This window comes from Elephas maximus, chromosome 16 (assembly GCF_024166365.1).
Source record: "Elephas maximus indicus isolate mEleMax1 chromosome 16, mEleMax1 primary haplotype, whole genome shotgun sequence".
Lineage (NCBI taxonomy): Eukaryota > Metazoa > Chordata > Mammalia > Proboscidea > Elephantidae > Elephas > Elephas maximus.
In genome coordinates, this window is record NC_064834.1 from 18,831,137 (window position 1) to 18,844,083 (window position 12,947).

Sequence of the window (12,947 nt, forward strand, 5' to 3'; positions counted from 1 at the left end):
TGAGTATGATTTATTGCACATACTTCTGAAGAAAAATATATAATCTCAAGATCCCTCAATTCATATACCTGCCAAATGGAAACATTAAATTTATGATTTTTTGTTAGAAAAAATTTCTGCAGAGTATATACATATTAAAAATAAAATTCCAAACATTTAAGGATTAGCTAGTACACAATCGTTTTTCATACAAAAAAGCACACTTCCCGGTTTATTCTATAAGAAATATTGACAACATGACTCTTCAAAGCTTTTCTCCCAAAAAGTACTTCTCAAAAGAGCCTAGAAACCAAGGAATAATAAAAATAGAGGTCCAGTTACTTGTTTGTAAATTATATAAATTAAAATATTCACTTCTCTATTTTCCACTTGTGTAACCAAGATGAGGAGTTAGCTACTTGCTTTTGAAATTAATACCTCAGAAAACAAAGTAAATAAATAGTGGTATATCCATATGATGAAATATTATTAAAAATTTAAAAATAATGGTGTCAAGAACTTTTAATGACACGGTAAGATGTGTGTGATTTGTTATGTGAAGGAAGTCAAAACTGTATACAAGTATAATCGTAAGTGTATGTTCAAAAACTACAGAAAGTAAACACTCTTAACAGCAGTTACTTCTGATTCTGGGTAATTTTTGCTTTCTTTAGAGTTTTCTGTAATTTTCAAGTTTTTTTTTTTTTTATAACAGGCAGCTAATATTTTCGAAGTCAGAAAAAAAATTGTTTAAAAAAAAAAGAAAGGCAATACTTAAAGAAGCTTCACACACACTAACAAACTTAATTTTAGGTTTGAACAACAAATGAAAGAAGCCTAACTCCCAGCTGGTTCCTAGACCAGACAGCTGGTTCCTAGAGCTGTTCTCTAATTTCTACCAATAAAGCACACACAAAACAGTCTATCTTTTAAAATGTCTATTTCTCAGCTGGTTTTTGAGAATGTCTTTATTTGTCTGGAAATGGCTGTGTCTGATGTTTTAACCACAATTCAGGTTACATGTTTTTGGCAAGAAAACCACCATAGGGCAGCTGTGTCCTCAATGTGACCATATTAGAAAGCATATCAGTTTATCCAACGTTGTTGATGGTAACCTAGTTAAGGGGATCCTCCAGGGCTCTCCACTGAAAAGTCACTACTTTTTCCTTTGCTATTATTAAATAATTTGTGTGGAGATATTTGCAAATATGCAAATATATTTAATAGGCCATGAAAACAATTTAGGAAAGCTGAATATATAAAATACATTCAAGGCCCTATCAAACTTGTTTTGATACAATGCTATATACTTGTCTCCAACAATGCTGTCTTCAAGGAGTGACGTTCCTGTGGATTAAGACAAACATGTGGTACCAATTACTATAAGCCATCGATAGGGTCCTTTTTAGTGAGGTACCAAGGTATTTGTACATCATTGTTGCTGGATCTGATGGTTATCCAAGATTAGTTTCCAACTGCTATCAGAGAGCATGATTCATATCCATGTTGATGAAAGATACTATGAAAATACTCCTTGTTGAAATACCTAAAATCCTACAACCTCAGACTGAGCACATGCCTTTATTCTCTTCTGCCACGGGGAACAGATGCAGAGTTCACTGTGAATGGCTTGGCACTAGTATAACTACCTCAAGGTTTTTTACTTTTCAGAGGCCAATCTAGCTCCTTTCTGAAGTCAAATAATAAAAATGCTTTTATAAATGGAAGTAGAAAACAGTAAAAGTTGATTTCTAAAATATCACTTTAAATCAATTACCGACTATCTTAATTACAAAATACTACTCTTTAAAGAGATCCAGTAAGAAGTATTCTTATTCTCTGTCTGCTGTGACAGTAAACCCGTTAAACCCATTGCTGTCAGTCAATTCTGACTCATAGCGACCCTATAGGACAGAGTAGAACTGTCCCACAGGGTTTCCAAGGAGTGGCTGGTGAATTTGAACTGATGACCATTACGTTAACATCCTGAGCCCTTAACCACTAAGCACTACGCCACCAGGGCTCCAACTGTGACAGTAGCTAATACGTATTTATAAAAGGAATAATTTTCTCAGCAATACCTATAGTTTGACAAGAACGGATTATTTTCACATGAAAACGCAATGCAGGAGAAAAATTATTTCTTCCTAAAGTTGCCATCTGGAAATTGCATAACTTAAAGGACAGATATCCTCTCCTCCATTCCGAGTGAGTTTTTACTTTCTGTACTTCATTATAAATTTGGATTGAAAAACAAGAGCAGAACTCAAAATTAAGCTGTGGACAAACAAGAATTTTAATATTAAATTGAAAACACCCTCTGAAATTAATACTTCAGATTACTACTAATACTCAAGCCCTCTGATGAGTTGCTGAACATTTGATAGGCCAAGCATTTGAAAAGCTAATAAAAAAGCTAGTGAAGAGGAAAAACTTAATGACAAGTAAACGTTTTTTTAACATACTAGGTAAGGAAAGTTATAAATATGACCGTCTCAAAAATATACAGAAATATAGGGATTTTTTGGGGGGGCGATGAAAGTGTTTTGAAATTGTACAACCTTGTGAATATACTAAAAACCACTGAAATGTACACTTTAATAGGGTGAATTTTATGGCATGTAATCAAGTATAAGCCCTTTTAAAAGAAGGTGAAGCGTCAGAGAAATGCTCTCCTGCTGGCCTTGAAGACAAGGCAAACTACCTTGTGGTGAGAGAAGGGCCTGTGTGGCGAGGACCTGAGGCTAGCCTCTCGAGTTGAGAGCAGTCCCCAGCTAACTGCTAGCAAGAAAATGGGGACCTCAGTCCTAGAGCCACAAGGAAATGACTTCCGCCAAAAACCAGTGAGCTTGGAAAAAGACCCTGAACCTCAGATGACCCTGCAGCACCCTCCGCCAACGCCTTGGTTTAGGCCTGGCGACCCCCTGAACAGAGAGCGCAGCTAATCCATACCAAACTCCTGACACACAGGAATTGTGAGACAATAAATTTGTGTTAAGTTGCTAAGTTTGTGATGATCTGTTAGGCAGTAACAGAAAACTAATACAATGGAGAAGTTTCAGCCAGCCCAACATGGGACCACTGGAGCTTTGATAAGGATAATATTTGCAAATATATTAAAATTTATCAAGTATGTTTAAATCCGGAATACATAATGCTATTTAAAAAAAACACACTATGAACAATTTGGAAAAGGAGGGCGAGAATGGCTGCACAACTTGAAGAATGTAATCAGTGTCACCGAAATGTACATGTACAAATTGTTGAATTGGTGTATGCTTTGCTGTGTATATTCTCAACAAAATATAAATTATTAAAATAAGCAAATAAATGATTTACTATTTTAAAAACTGCAAAGGGGGAAAGAGTAAAGCTTTTCCTTTCCTTCCTATATGAACTGTACCATTAGGTAATAAAACAACATATGAGTAGCATCTCTTTATAAAAGTATTCCATCTGATGAATAAAAACAAAATGATAGAATTTAAAATATGAGCCTTTTGTAACCCCCAATGAATTAAACCTAGGTTCTGAGCATCAATAGGTGCAAAAAACAAGAGATAGAAAGAGTAAGAAAACCAGACATTACACACTCCATGATAAAATACACCACCACACATATTTTTTTTTTTAATTTCCCCAAATATTTTATTATGAAAATGTTCATTTACAGAGGACCCCCTGTGGTAGGCAGCCTTCTACGATGATGCCCCCCTCCTGGTACTGAGGCCTTTGTATAATCTCCTCCCCTTGAGTGTAGGCTGGACCTAATCACTTGTTTCCAATGAGTAGAACCAGGCAGAAGCAATAGGGTGTGTCACTCCCAAAATTAGGCTATAAAAAACCGACTTCTCTCATGCTAGGACTCTCTCTTGCCCTCTTGCTGGCTCACTTTGAGGAACGCCAGCTGCCATGCTGGGTGCGAGCTGCCCTATGGAGAGACCCACATGGCAAGGAACTGAAGGAGGCCTCTGGCTAATAGCCTGCGAGGAATTAAATCCTGCTAACAACTCGACGGCACTGGGTTTTTTTTTTAACAACCACTTGGAAACCCTGGTGGCATAGTGGTTAAGTGCTACGGCTGCTAACCGAAGGGTCGGCTGTTCGAATCCACCAGGCACTACTTGGAAACTCTATGGGGCAGTTCTACTCCGTCCTATAGGATTGCTATGAGTCAGAATCGACTCGATCGCACTGGGTTTGGTTTTTGGTTTGTTTTAACCACGACCTGAAGGAGCCCTGGCTGAGCAGTGGTCAAGTACTCAGCTGCTAACTGAAAGATCGGTGGGTGGAACCCACCAGCTGTTCCACGGGAGAAAGATGTGGCAATCTGCTTCCCTGAAGATTAACCAGAAAACACCAACCTGTTACCATTGAGTCTGACCCATAGCGACCCTATAGGACAGAGCAGAACTGTCCCACCGGGTTTCCAAGGCCGTAATCTTTATGGAAGCAGACTGCCACATCTTTCTCCCACACCACCTATATTCTTGACGAAGGACTCGAACTTGAGCCTGATCTGGACTCTAGATCCAGCTCCCAATTTACAGGCAATCATAGAGATTAGAGGTTACCCTGAACCACATTATGAGTAAGCAATCAGCAAAATCCACACTGTGGAAAACTCTGCAGTTCAAAAGGCCCACATTCTTCAGTTATATTACATATAGATAAACTATAAGGAACCTGAAAACTAAGAGATTTAAAACCTATAGCAGATTTTTTTTTTTTTTTTTTAAATGAACAAGACTAATCAATTAAGAAACACTAGGAAGTTTGGTACCATAAAGTCAGCATAGTGGATACTTTTGAGGCAAAGGGGCTGTGACTGGGTTGGGACACATGGAGTGGCTGGCAAAGTTCTTCTTCTTAACTTGATGGTGATTACAAGAAAATATGCCTTATACTAGTTTGTTTCATTTTATAATAAAAAGGTTAAAAATGAAAAAAATCTCAGGACAATAAATGTTCAGATTCAAGATACAGTATCTTTTCAGCAACAGAAAATATCTACCTAAAACAGATTTGGGTAGAAAATGCACTCTATAGTTATCAGGGCTACGTGATTTCTAGAAATTCCAAAAATGTACTCTGAACACCAGCTATTTTTTTTTAAAACACATTAAAGTTAACTTCAGTTTTACCTTAAACGTTCCCCCTCTTCCTTTATTTATCCCATAAACATCAACCATGCACATTTTATTGTCCCAGATGACTAAGATTAAGCCAAATAGGGAACATCCTCTTACCAGACTTAAAAACAGTAAATAAACACATCAGGTAAACATTTACTGAGGACCTACTTTTTTTATTATATGATCAGCATGGTGATGTATTTTATGGAGACTAGAGAAGCCTGCTCTGATGCCCTAATCTTAAAGAGCTTACCATCTAGCAGGAGATATATTTACTTACTTGTCATAACTATAAACGGAAATATCTGAATTTAAAGAAGACTTCATTGGTATCCCTACCCCCTTCCAGCCCTATTTCAAAGCACGTGAACAAGCATTCTTTTCCACTGGCCAAACGCTATTTCTTGTACTCTTCTTTCATTTGACATATCCCATCCTTGTGATGATTTTGTCTGCTCTCCTTTAGGACTCTTCACTTTCTCTCCATCTTTTTAAAGGAAGAGCATTAGGGAAATAAAATTGAAAACCAAACAGTTTGTTTCAGATGAGACACTAGTAAGATGCTAATAGGTAGGATGGCAAAAGATCTAAATAGAGAGAAGTTCGAAAGCTAATAAACTTAAGTTCAACCTATCTAGTAACCAAAGAAATGCAAATTAAAATAAGACAACCATTTTTGCCTACCACAATAGCAAAAATTAAAAAGTGATCACATTCAATGAAGCCTTAGGCAAAACAAGGCACTACTGGTGGACATGTAAATTGATGCAAATTTCCGAGAAAGTAATTTATTAATAAGTATTTTTTGCTCCAGCAACTCCCACATCCAGAAATTTTATTCTAGAGAAAATATAATCCATATAGAAGTACTACCACATATATGGTAATATGCTAGAGAAAAAAAAACAAACCAAAGCTGTTTCCATCGAGTCGATTTCGACTCACACCAACCCTACAAGACAGAGTAGAACTGCCCCATAGGGTTTCCAAGGTGCGGCTGGTGGATTCAAACTGCCAGCCTTTTGATTAGCAGCCTGAGCTCTTAACCACTGCACAACCAGGGCTCCAGTATACTAGAAGCAGCCTGAAAAACAGGAACTATTTAAATATCCAACAATAGGAAAATGATATGATTATTATACTATAAACACAGAAACACCAATTTATGCAAAGAGATCACAAGGAGACACTCAAATTTTCAACAGTGAATTATCTCCATATGATGGGACTATAATTATTTTATTTTCCAAACTATACCATATATGTTTATTACTTCACAACCAAGAGTGAAAAACCCTAATATTTTATATTTTTAAAAAATTATTTCATGTTTTATAACTTGAATTTGTCTATAAGAATTGATCATATTCAGGGATTTAGTGGACCTTCAGAAAAAAAAAATTTCCATCACTAATAAAATCATTCAAATTTAAAAACACAGACCACTTTCATGACTAATTCTAGTCCAACAAATAGGTAATACCCCCAAACAAATGATTTACCTTTCCTGAAACCGATTCTCCATCATAGAAGAGATAGTGTTTTTCTACTTTACCATCTTCAGTTTTCATTTCTGCCATCTTCCTGGTTTCCCCATCATTAAGGACAACATCGATCTCACAAATGGGACCAAAAAAGCCTCCAAGAAAACTCTGCAATAGAAGGGAAATGCTCACAATTACCGAGTTTAGTCAGTCACTACATTTTGTAATTCGAATTTAATCCCTACTGGGAACCTGCATTTCGACCCCAAGTACACTGAGCCTGAACCGACATTTTAACAAGATCTCCAGGTGTGATTCTTACGCGTCATAAACTTTGAGAACCACTGGCTCTATTAGTGGCTCTAAGAATTGGGCCCTAAGCACTGCTTGGGAACTTGTTGGGCAAATTCTCAGCAGGGGTTCAACTGGAACAAACCAGTTCAAAACTCTGATTTTTTTATGACCTTGAAGAGACTAAAAATTTGCGAGGTCTCAAAGGAATGACAGAAATTTCTATCAAATTCTACATCAAAACTAAACAGATTTAAACAAGCTATAATTTCAACCATTTCCATAGGTAACCACCATAAATAATCAAATGCACCCGAAATCTAAACTGTTAATTGCTAATATCTGGATTTGAATTTACCTTTAGTTTTACTCCTGTGAGGTTCCTTCACTATAGTAGAACTCACACAACCAATCCAAATGCCCTCTACCAATCCAAATGAGTACTACAACGCTTTACTTGCTGTAAAGTCTAATACTACAATAGCTCCGAACAGGGTGTGTTGCACTGGATAAGCCCATGGAAAACTAGCTCTAATGGTCAGGGCTAATGAAATTTCTGTGAATTTTCCCAAAGAAAATATATAAGCCTTGTTCTGTAAATCCCAAATATGGCAAAAATATAATAAGGAACAAAGATCGATTGCTCACCAGCGCCAAAACACGTTATTTGGTAACAACAATAGAGACTGCACTGACAACTCTGATATCCAATGTTGTTAGCTGCCCTGGAATCAGTCCCCGACTAGCCCATCTTAGAACGGAAGCTTGTTCAGCACACACAAGCCTCCATGGACAGCCGGGCAGGGGCTGTGCTTAAGGAGCACTGGCCAGGAATAAAGCTTGGGTCTCCACACGGAAGGTAAGAATTCTACCACTGAACCACCACTGCCCTCATTTGATACTGGATATAGTTGTGGATTATTTTTGTCACCAATGAAAGCTAGTCTTCCAGTCTTTGTTTAATTTACAAAGAGAACAGTCTCCTCTAGAGTCTTCCCACATCTCTTTTTACCTGCCCTACGCAACTACCAGATTGATGTTTTAAAAACACAAGTTTCCCTGCTTAAAATCCTTCAGTAGGCTGATAAGAGTATAAACTGTAATACTTTTGAAAATGTTTGGTATTATCTGGCAAAGCTGAAGATGTATCTATGCCAATTCCATCCCTAGGTACACACCTTAGACAGAAACGCTTACACACATGAACCAGGAGATAGGTGTAAGATGTTCACCGCACAAACAGGGATTAGACTGGATTATAAAACATAAAATAATACTCATGAAGAGTGTGCTTCTTAGTTCAAGTAGATACAGGAGACTAAACGGGCAGCTCCGGTCTGGAGGTGAGATGCGAAGGCAGAAGGCTGGCTGAATGGACACAGGAAATCTGGGGTGGACAAGGGAGTGTGCTGCCATATTGTAGAGAGAGCAGTTACGGTCACATAACAATATGTGTATAAATGTTTGTATGAGAAACTAATTTGAGCTGTAAACTTTCGCCTAAAGCACAATTTAAAAAAAATGTTCATGGCAGAATTACTCAAAATAGTCCCAAGCTGAAAGCAATCCAAATATTCATCAATGAGAGAATGGATATATAAATGTTGGTATATACTCACAAAACCGAAATACTGAAAAGCAATAGAATGTAAGAGATACAACTACACATAACATGGATGAATCTCACACACATAACGCTGAGTGAAAGATGCCACACACAAAAAGCATACACACTGTATGATTCCATTTACATAAAGTCAGAAACACTAACACTGTGGTATTAAAAGTCAGGAAAGTGGTTGGAAGAGAGCACAAAGGGAGCTTCCAAAATGCTGGTAATGTTTTCTGGGCGGAGAACTCGATACACAGGTGTGTTCATTTGTGACAATTCATCAAGCTATACACTTATGTATGTACTTATCTGTAGGTAATATTTACATCATTACCTTCATTACTTCAATTAAGTGTTAAAAAACAAAACAAAACAATGTATTCCCTACCAGGGCCTACATGTATCTGGCCCTATCCATCTCTCCAGTCACACCACAGCCGTTGCCACCAGCTTCAATAATACTTGTCCTATTGTCAAGCTAAAAATCCTTAAACTAGCTAATTCATTCTTCCAGTTTGTTTTCGCTCATTTCAAAAATAGGCTTTCCCTAACTTCTCAATCAAAATTAGGCTCTCCAAGGGTAGCTCTGACAGCACTATGTAGTTTTACTTCATAATGTATTATAATTTGTGTGCTTATTTAGTATCTGACTCCTCAAATGAACTGCAAGTTCCACGAGAACAGATACTCTGTCCCATTTTCACTGAAGACACGATGCTTAGGGCGCTGCGTGGCAGTCAGAAAAAGACAACCAAGTACCTGTTGAACGTCAATTTTTAATAAAACACACTGCCCTAATAACAGAAAATTAACAAATACACAAGAGAAAAAAGGTGAGAATCTGAAATATTTGGTAAGACTATCCCTCTCCCAGGAAATGAGCGCTGGTGTGGCAGCAAAGTCTAGAGCCAAGTTGTCAAGAACCTTGTGCTAAATCTCAGCTCTGCCCCGAAGTGCCAGAGTGAAATCAAGCAGGCCAGTGACCCTCCCGCAGCCATCTGAATTATAGGTAACCCTGTGCTCAAATGAGAGAGTGTCTTTCTAAATTTTGAGCTTGCTTCTTTGTATTAACCCCATGTTAAAGAAAAAGCCGAAAGCAAACCAGTTGCCATCCAGTTGATTCCAACTCACAGCGACCCTGTAGGACCGAGTACAACTGCCCCGTACAGTTTCCACGGAGCGCCTGGTAGATGTGACCTTTTGGTTAGCAGCTGTAGCACTTAACCACTACACCACCAGGGTTTCCACGTTAATGAAAGGGACTGTAATTTCAAGAAGACAAGTAACAGAATTGCCAGGTCGATACTTTTCACATACTCAAAACAGTAAATTTTATCTTTGACAATATGTTTTAATTCCTGGCAACATTACAAACACGTAAACTCAATTTTCACTAGGAAACTAAAAACCAAATCTGACTCTGAACTAATTTAAAAGAGAGAGAATGAGAAGCATCAATTATAGGTCACATGCACTGTTCCTTACTAGACAGCTTTCACTTACTTAGAACAGTAAATTTTGAAATTGTACATCTTCATTTAAGGGTGACAGATCTGAGAATGTACAGAAGCTCAAAATCAATCAGCTGATATTTACCAACTATGTGCAACGCACTGAGCCAGCAAAGGAGTATGGGGAGGGCTGCGGTGGAAGGAGCAATTATAAAAGGGTGGAAGACAATGCCTCCAGGTAGCTGTCTATTTTAGATGCCGAAATAAAATTAGATACGTAAAGAGATTATTGCCAATTGGTGGTGAGAACAGTAAGAGAATGAGCTCTCCTTCCTTATGACAAAACGTAAGTCTAAATGTTATAAAATAGAAGCAGGAAAATTAAAATTAATTTCCTCACTCCCCCAACACTTCCCAGAGCTGCTTCAAGGAAAAATGAGATCTGAAAACTATAAAAATTGTTTTATAGATTTGTCGTTCTTAGCTGCTATCAAGTTGGCCACTGACTCATGGTGACCCCATGCACAACGGGATAGGACCATTGCTTCCACAGGGTTTTCAGTGGCTGGTTTTTCAGAAGTAGATTGCCAGGATTTTCTTCCTAGTCAATCTGAGTCTGGAAGCACCGCAGAAACCTGTTCAGCATCACAGCAACACACAAGCTTCCGCTGACAAATGAGTGGTGGCTATGCATCAGGTGCACTGGCCAGGAATGGAACTGGTGTTTCCCACAAAGAAGGCAAGAATTCTACCAGTGAACCACTGAAACATCACAGTAACTTCCACATACACAGATACTTAACCCACAGAGCTGAAGCGGGATTTGATAGCTGATATTAAAAGATCAAATAAAAACTTAAACTGCTACTAATTAAAATGATATAAATGCAGTTTCATGAAACTTTATAATCAATAACACAATGGTAACTATACAATGGGTCTAATGTCATTTCTTTAAGAATTCTGAACCATTCTTAAAAATTAAAAATTCCTAAACATTAAAAATACATGTAAAAATTATGTATTATCCCCTTGTTTTTTCTATGCACAATCTATTTTATAATTAAAACTTAACAGTAGATTTACTTTTCTTTTTTCTTGTGCTTTAGGTGAAAGTTTACAGAGTAAAGTGTTTCCCATCTGATAGTTGGTACATAAAACGTTCCATGATGTTGGCTGCATCCCCCACAATGTGTCAGCACTCTCGCCACTTCTGCCCCGGGCTTCCCCATTTCATCAGATTTTGTACCCCTTCCTGCCTTCTCATCTTTGCTTCTTGGGCAAAGGTCCTTTTGATCTCGAATAATTGATTGTTTTAAGGAACACATTCCTCTAGAGTGTTATTGTTTATTTTATGGGCCTGTCTATTGTTTGGCTGAGAGATGGTCTCCGGTAATGGCTTCAGTTCCACCTCAGAAGGGTGTCTTCAAGTCACGGTCTCAGGGGTTGGTAGACTTACTTTTTAACACAATCAAAACACTGAAGTTGGGAGAGATCAGAAGGTATTTTTAAAAAAGCCTGGGATAGCATATGCAGAAGAGTAAAGGTTGAATAATAAACTACGGTACTTCAACAAGGGTATGCCATGAGAATTTAGCACTGGAATAACATCAGGTTTTTCACATTAGGACACATCAAAAATGAACTATCTTACTATACTTAAAACCTCCAAAAAATTCTGATGTCTTACACTTGACAAGTAGACAACAGAAAGTAAAAATATCTGCGAAAAAAGATTTTTTATTTCCCTTTAAACAGGGTACAAAGAAAAGGATTCTCTAGATGTGCATCTTCTGGCATTTCAAATAAAGTCATGAAATAAAAGTCTTTTTAAAATTATTCACAATCAAATTATATTCCTCCTAAGGTGTAAAGAGAGAGTAAAATACAGAAGTGTCAAGATGGTGAAGACTAGAAAAAGGAAAAGGAATAAAAATTGTACGTTAACGTAGACTTGCTGCAATTACTAAAGGCAGTTTCGAGGACTTTTAAGACTATTACTCAGTTCTTGGGCAAAGGCATCTTCAAGTGAGCATTCAGAATGGAATTTGCACTAGTACTGGACAGTACTACTCAATTCAGACACCATTTAAAAAATCCTAGGTAGCTTTTAAATAATTATACTGCAATACATACGACTATTCAACCATTACAGCAATTATTTTTTTACAGTTTTCTGGTCTCAGCCTCAGCCTCCTATAACTGACTTTAAGTTAAGGTTTTTCATATAATCTGTAAATCCAGTTTTGAGCATCACCACCTACCAAAATTATATGTGGACATATAAAAAGACGACAAAGTTTCTAGCCCTCACTGAAGAAATTTCACTAAGTCCAGTGGATGTAAAGAAATGTGACTCAAGGTGGGATGGGAGGCTCTCAAAATTTTATTTACTGAGCCCATACACAATGAAACAGCAAATTTTCATACATATGTTACATTCGTGCCCATTGCCATGTTCTAAAGCTTTAAAATTTAGTTTATGCTTGATGAGTAGCTTGAAAATAAAAATAAATTGCTTTGAACATGATTCAAAAAGCTTATGAAAAGCAATAATTATAAATGTAAGCAAAAAAAAAAAAAACGGGGGCCTTTTAAGTTTTTCCAAATGACATTTAATTAAAGACGTCTTCCCTAACTCCTTGATTAGGCAAGATCCTCCCAATACTTCTTAGTATTTACCACAATTATAATCGACACATTAAGGAAATTACACAAACAAATGTCTACCCCCCCTAGACTGTAAACTACAAAAGAGCAAGGGCTCTTCAAATCTTGCTCATAACCCCTGGGCACACCTCCGTAATTATTTGTAGAAAGGAAGAAAAAAAAAAAAAAAGGCTCCAAGTTTAAGAATGCACAAGTCTACTTTTTAATTAAAGTAACACGATTTCTGACTTTAAAATTTATTTATTCAAAGTTAGTTTTTTATATATATAATATAAACCTAGCTAGGCCTTTAGTCAAAAGTCTCAAGCAGTTTAAAGAATCAGGA

General features: G+C 37.1%; 1 protein-coding gene across 2 annotated transcripts in view; it reads right to left on the bottom strand.

Annotated features, from left to right (window-relative positions):
* The window catches only part of VPS26A (VPS26 retromer complex component A), a 29,944-nt gene that overhangs the window by 16,014 nt on the left and 983 nt on the right, over nucleotides 1-12,947 (bottom strand). For both annotated transcript variants that reach the window (XM_049855398.1, XM_049855397.1), the window contains exon 2: nucleotides 6,617-6,766. In XM_049855398.1, coding sequence (XP_049711355.1) covers nucleotides 6,617-6,766 — 150 coding nt within the window. The remainder of the gene's footprint in view (nucleotides 1-6,616; nucleotides 6,767-12,947) is intronic.